Here is a 6,888-nt window from a genome sequence, read left to right on the forward strand (position 1 = left end):
TGGTTACATACTTTCTTCCTTTATCTCGTTTTTCTTCTGATCACTAACCAATCAACAGAAGTTGATCATTGAAGGGAAGCTGCATATGCACATGATATGATAATACTAGCACTTATCAGTACCAAGATTTTTGCATTTAAAATGTCGAGTGTTCATGTGATATTGAAAAACTTTTACATCATCAAGAAGCAGACGTTTCAGTAAATCGTGATAAGGTATGAAAACCTTTTCAAGCTCCGGCCAGTAGATGGGGGCTTGAAAAGAGTTCAGCAATGAAAGTGATAGGTAACCAGCAGAAAAAAAAAAAAAAAAACGCAATCTTGGCCAAAATCTTTCCTGGTTCGTTTACAAGCACTCTTGGATTCTTCTTCACAACCTGGGTGATTTAAGCATTGTTGAGCCCATACATTTTGAGAAGGTTAAGGGCTGAATCTGGCTTCTCGGAACTTCTAAACTTTTTAACTTCTGGGAGACAGATTTAGCTGATTCTAAAGACAACCCACGTGAGTTTATGAGGTAAGAGACTGTAAAAGAGTGAACCCAATTATCTAATTTTTATCTCCAAAGATGGAGAAACTGGTCTGACAATAAACAAGGCAATATTTTGAAGAAAACCCAGATTAGGAACCATCGGTTGCAATCTTTTATCAAGGAAACCAAACATGATTGACTCACCAGGTTAAAACTGAAACTAAGCCAGCTTTTCCAAATGCCTCTGTAGTTACTGAATCATCCTTTTTCCAAAAAAGAAGGAACTACGCCTTTTCTTTTTTATCTTAAGGACACCAACTGGTAAACAGCAGTAGAGAGAAAACCTTAGGCCAGGGCTTGGTCCTGTTGAAAACTTGGGCCACGATATTAAATATCCTTGAAATTGTTTTTAGTAGTAATTAGTAGAAATCAGTAGTTAATTTCAGATTTAATTTAATTTATTTATATAATTATATATTTTTTTAAATATTTAATAATTTTAAATTTTAATATTTATAAACTTTCATTTTATTCGGTCTTTTTTTTTTTTTAATAAAATATGACATCAGTAGTATATTTTAAAATGATAGTATCTTGCAACTTATATTAAAGATGAAATGTAATTCTTCAACTTTAATTTTTACTAATCAAAGTTACGCAAAGTAATTAGAGGATGTAAGTTAAATTATTAAAATTTTACTCATAATTATCCTTTGAAGCAAAAACAATAAGTTTTAATTGGATGATGAATGAAATATTTGAACACAAACTCCATTTAGAACAAATGCCAAAGATGGTGATTTTACTACCATATATAAATTATTTATAACAAATGCCAAATATAGAGATTTTACTACCATATAAATTATGAGTTTATATTTGATATATTATTGGTATATAAATTTTATATATTATCGATAATATTTATTATTAATGAATAAAATTTTTAAAAAATATTAATTTTTGATATAATTATTTAAAAAATTAATATTTACTCATTAATAAAATGATATTATCTTATTTACTGATAATATATAAAATTAATACTAATATATCAAATATAAACTCATAAATTATTACCAATATTTTATATATCTAATGTATAATTTATTTTTGAAATTATATATAATTTTTAATATATGTGAAAAACATATATAGTATCAAAATAATTGATAATAATGTAATAAAAAAGGTTTAATAGATTTCTCATCTCATAAATTTTATTTTATTTTTTCAAAATTTTGATTTTCACTTCATAATTTTTTTATGTTAACAATTAATCTAAAGTATTATAAAAATAAATAGTAAAATAATTTTTTATTTACTTTTAAATTATATCATTAGAATTGATATTTAAAAATTATAAATTTAAAATAATTTATATACGTAATTTTTTTTCAATAATGTAAATATAATAATAAAAATTAGAGTCGACGGAGAATTTAAAAGAAAATAGTAAAATAAATAAGAATATATTATAAAATATTACTCTACGATTATTGTAGTGTTCACAGTCAAACAAATGTTGTTTGTACCAAAAAAAGCGTAAAAAAAATTGGACGCGCGTTGAAACAGCTTTGGAAAATCACGCGTTGCATATGGAAGCAAATACGTAATAAGTATAATAATCGAAAAAGATCACGCTACGTGGAGCTGTCAAGCTCACACCGACCGCGCGTGTGTAAGAGGACAAACAATTTCCATGTTTGTGCGTCGCAGTTTCTCTCCATCTTCTCATACTAATTGAAAATCTTTTCCCTGTTTAAAAACCCTAGACAGGGAAGATTTTCATAAGGTCTCTTGGCTTAGCTCGTTTTCTTCGATTCTTCTTTATCTTTTTGAGGGAAAACTTTTGAATTCTCGAAGCGCTTCGATTTCGCTAGGATTTCAAGGTAAGATTTTGATCTCTCATACTCTGTCTCTCTCTCTCTTGTCAAATTGTTTTCTTATCCCAATCCGTCTCGATTCAATGGATCGGTGTTGTGATTGATGTTCCATTGTTAAGGTTTTGGGATTTTTAAGGCTACATTTTGTTGCGATTGATGTGCGTTCCTAAATTTAATCGGTTAAATTTCTTAAATTTTAATTTTTTTATTCGATCATCGCTTGATCATAGTTAATTGCTTGTGGGTTTTTTTAAAAAATCTTGCCAGTGGTTCGAATTTGAATTTTGATTAAATTTATCCCATTTTTATAATAATGGTTTTATGGCAAGTGATTGTTCATTATGCTGTAGCTTTTCATAAATTTTCTTAATAAACAAATCGTACTGGAAATTTGACAATCATTGGTTAAACTGATTTGCTGCTATTTAGACTTTGAAGGAAGCAAAGTTTGTGAAAAAGGTCTCTTTTTTGCTAAAATATTATTCTAATTAATATTCACATGTCTATCTTTCACTGTTTTTAATTTAAAAAAAGTTTTCAGAGAATAAATTGTCTGTCTGTGCATTTTCTAGACTTTTTTCGTAACGAGGCTTGTTTGCTTCGGAGGTGTTACGATCCAGATTGAACTCTTTATGTTTTAGCAAGTTTCTTAAAACTTTCCAGTGTTATTTTTCTCGAGAAGCTAATTTAATCTTTTAGCTCTCAAATCAAGTAAAAGAATTGATTGCTTTTAGTGAAAAGTTGATATTATATTTACGGTGAACATATCTGTGAAAGGTTTTTTTTTTAGTCTTTTAGGTTTTTTTGAGGCTGCTATATTTGGATAGTGCATAGAATAATCATAAGCAGAGCATGAGCACTCTTGAAGTTAGGGGCCCTCCTCTTAGAGGGTATCGACGGAGGAAGGCAGTGTTGGATCTAAATGTTCCTCCCAGTGAATTAAGGGAACAGGAGGGTACTTCGCAACAGGCTGGCCCTGAGGAAGTCTCTAGCCAGCCTGTACAGCCTGCGCCACCTGCCACTATTGATGTTGAGGCTATTGATGATGATGTAATTGAATCTTCTGCTAGAGCATTCGCTGAGGTATGCTTCTCTTGTTCAATAATTTTTTATTTTCACTTTAACTGTATATGAAATCTGTTTTTATGGATTCATTTGAACCATGAGTGTTTCTAATTTTCTTGGGATTTTATGTCAGGCTAAAAAAAATTCAAGGAGGATCTATGGAAGGACTGTTGTTGATGTAGATTCAGGTAGTTAAACTTGTGAGGGAAGGATCATGTGCTACTTGTTATATGCTTGTTGCATAGCAAAGCTTATTTTGATGCACCCCCTTGTAAATTCATTCTATTTATCTGCATGAGGTCAAAATATTCCTTGTTAATTACATTGTTGAGGCCCCGTTAATGTAAGAATCTGAAGGTTCATATCCTGTAGATTTCAATATCTGTCTTGGTTTAGGTGCTTCGGTATTTTTTTTTATTTATTTTTTTGAGTTCAGGGTCCTTATGACAAATGAACCTACCCTTAAATTGTTCAATTATCTTGAGTTATAGTTCATTTTTTCATATTTGATAAATATAAAATTATTAACTAGAGTAGGAAAGGAACCTGGATTTATTCTCTGCAAATGAAGTTTCTGAAAGGGGACAAATTGGAAACAAAACAATCGTGCTTCAGTTAACCAAACACAATGTAATCCAAGTGAAAATCTAGGTGACATTAAGCTGATGGATCAAATTTTTTTTTTTGTACTTTTGAAAATTGCATTAAAATGGAAATAAACTGCTGGTACTGTTGTAATTTTACTTTGCTTTACGATGTCCATATTTTCTCAGAATATCTAGTTGGTTTGGTTGTTTTGTATTAAGAATTAGTGAGCACTGAGCCGCAAACTCCTATTGTCTACTAATGTATTTGATGACTCTGTAGTCTATACTAGTTTGTTGAAGGGATTGTAGATATACTGTTTTTAAAGCTAGCTGTTTGTCTGGTTTGTTGAGCCATAAATTCTCTGGTTTTTAAAGCTAGCTTCGGGCCAGTGGCTTGTGAAGTGGGGTTTACTGTTTGTCAATGGCTCAAACACTAGAATAAAACAAATCCAACCTCAATTGACGTAGATGTTATTGCTTGGCAACTCTCTGGTCCAGTCCAATCTTATGTTACTTATGTGACTGGGAAGGTCAACCAATTTAGAGATTTGTGGATCTTCTTTTACTTCATTTATCTTTGTAGTTGAACCCCTAGATTACTTTGTCTGAAGTTGGTGTGGCTTACATTTCTCTCCTTCCAGGACGGCTGGCTAGGTCAACTAATAATAATCAGAACAAGCGCAGAAGACTTCCTCCGAGCCCAACAGTTATCAATTGTGATCATTATATCAATTTGGAAAGCACGCCACAGTCTATTGTAAGAGCTCTTTTCTTAGTGCTTTATTCAAAAGATGTAACTTAAAATATTTTCAAGGACAAGAATATACATATTTGGCTGGTCATTAGATCTAAGACATTGTGATTGGACATCTCTCTTTATTTTTGTCCATGCACGTGTTCTCATGTAGGTGCATCCCTTCTTTTTATTAAATTTATGAATGTTTAAGACTCATTAACTAATTTATTGTCAGGTTGAGGAAACTATAAAGCCGCAACCACCTCCAAAGGAACCAACCTTCAATTGTCCAATTTGCATGGGTTCATTAACCGAGGAGATGTCAACAAGGTGTGGGCACATTTTCTGCAAGGCATGCATTAAAGCTGCAATAGCTGCACAGGGAAAATGCCCAACCTGTAGGAAAAGAGTCACTGTGAAGGAACTAATTAGGGTCTTCCTTCCATCAGCCAGTTGAATATGAGCTTCATGCCAACTAGTATCGTAAGTTTCCTATTCTATCTTTTTTTAAGGTTAAATTTCCATAAGGAAAGAAAATGAATTCATAGATTGTGAAAGTGAATTATATATGGTGAATATTCATTGTGGAAGACATGCATATCTTTCTCATGCGCTTGGATGCTGTATTTTCATGGATGAGGGCTTTATCTAAATCTATATCTGATATGTTACTCTGCTATTTTTCCAAAGCATTTTGTTTACTGTAGTGGTGCCGGGCTTGAAGATGTTGTTTTAACTTTGTTGATATGTGGCAGCTTTCTAAATGCTATTATTTATTCTTTTAAATTATGTTGTGATGATGATTGTTGTTTTATTTCAGGGATAATACAAACTGCCCTTGAAAAGAGAAAGAATCAACAGATTTGGTGTCAGTGGAACTATTTTTTGAATTTTGGAATTTCTAACGTGCATGTTTAAAACAATGTTTCCATGGACTATCTTTTTGATTAGTTATCTGAGCGGGCTTTTTTGCTTTCAAATATGTATGCAAATCTGCCAGTTGATAACTTGTTCAGCTCAGCTTCATTGTTATTTGAACTAAACTTGGACTTGACAACTTTTTTATATGTACAGTAAAAGAAATTAAAATCAATGATTTATTAGGTTACCTGTGTTTGGTCCCTTGTATTGCTATGGTTCATGAGCCGATTGGTCTTGGTCGACTGCCTGTTTTTGCGGAGCAGGCAACCATCTGCCTTGGGCTTGAGTTAGGCTGAATTAGCTCTGTTAACTGTATTCTTGATGAACATGGAGGGTGTTACAGTTCACACTAATTTGTGAGTTATTGTTTGTTTTGGTCTGTTAGTGTCACGATTTTATTTTATAAAAGTCGTTACACAAGTTGAAGAGTTGTGAATTTTTATATTTTAAGATTAACTTTAGTACACAGTCAATATAATATTTATGACTCTTTTTTAGGATCATGATATTTTCTCTCACTTCAATGGAAGTTTATCATCTTCAATGGCATATCGTTAGTACCTTTAGAGTCAGTTTTAATATCAAATGTCATGGTTTACATTAACTTGTGAGATATTATTCGGTTTGGTTTGTTATTTTTACGATTTTGTCTCACAAAAAGTTTTTCATAAATTGAAGATGTGTAAATTTTTATATTTTAAGATCAATTTTAATATACAATATATGTCATATTCATAATTCTTCTTTAAGATCATGACAGAGGGCTTGAGGATGATTGTTGGTAGGCTGTTTGTTTTAAATCTATTAAAATACATTTTTGAAGAACGCTTTTAATTAATTGTCGAGAGATGGTCATAAAAAAGGAACAAGAGCAGTGTCACGGACTAAGCTTTCTCTCAACAAGCACTAGCCCGCGAGGCACTTGAATGGACGCTTCCACCCAAGTCAGCCCTCAATAGATCGAGATCTGAACAAATAACCATAAACCATGGTTAGTCTCAAGCATTCACAATAAGGCACTATATATCAATATCAATCTCATCCATACACACAACAAGGCACATTCACATCGAGAAAGAAAAGAAACACATCGAGGCAACAATCGGGCATTCAATCGAGGCACATATCATTAAAATTGGGAATCATACATCGGGACCTCCCACCATCACCAGGGCCAGGGGGGCAGCCCATGGTGGGTGGCCTAAGCTCGCATAGCACCCGG

General features: G+C 32.2%; 1 protein-coding gene across 2 annotated transcripts; it reads left to right on the plus strand.

Moving 5' to 3' along the window:
* The first annotated feature begins 2,263 nt into the window (after positions 1–2,263).
* Positions 2,264–6,169, plus strand: LOC111305434 (uncharacterized). 2 transcript variants are annotated; one of them, XM_022902980.2, is made up of 6 exons: positions 2,264–2,363; positions 3,148–3,440; positions 3,556–3,610; positions 4,651–4,766; positions 4,981–5,228; positions 5,566–6,169. In XM_022902980.2, exons 2-5 carry the CDS (start codon positions 3,210–3,212, stop codon positions 5,200–5,202), a joined length of 624 nt encoding a protein of 207 aa, XP_022758715.1. In that variant the 5' UTR covers positions 2,264–2,363; positions 3,148–3,209; the 3' UTR covers positions 5,203–5,228; positions 5,566–6,169. The 2 variants fall into 2 exon arrangements, with proteins under 2 accessions (XP_022758715.1, XP_022758716.1); XM_022902981.2 differs by having other exon boundaries at positions 3,156–3,440.
* Positions 6,170–6,888: the final 719 nt, after the last annotated feature.

Source organism: Durio zibethinus, chromosome 21 (assembly GCF_047325235.1).
Source record: "Durio zibethinus cultivar Kanyao isolate XHJ-2024 chromosome 21, ASM4732523v1, whole genome shotgun sequence".
In the NCBI taxonomy this organism is placed as follows: domain Eukaryota; kingdom Viridiplantae; phylum Streptophyta; class Magnoliopsida; order Malvales; family Malvaceae; genus Durio; species Durio zibethinus.

Excerpts from the sequence above, each read along its gene's own strand:
- LOC111305434 (XM_022902980.2), top strand. The coding sequence starts at position 3,210 with ATGAGCACTCTTGAAGTTAGGGGCCCTCCTCTTAGAGGGTATCGACGG. Across the intron at positions 3,441-3,555 it reads CTGCTAGAGCATTCGCTGAG|GCTAAAAAAAATTCAAGGAG; the intron begins GTATGCTTCTCT and ends ATTTTATGTCAG. Across the intron at positions 4,767-4,980 it reads AAAGCACGCCACAGTCTATT|GTTGAGGAAACTATAAAGCC; the intron begins GTAAGAGCTCTT and ends ATTTATTGTCAG.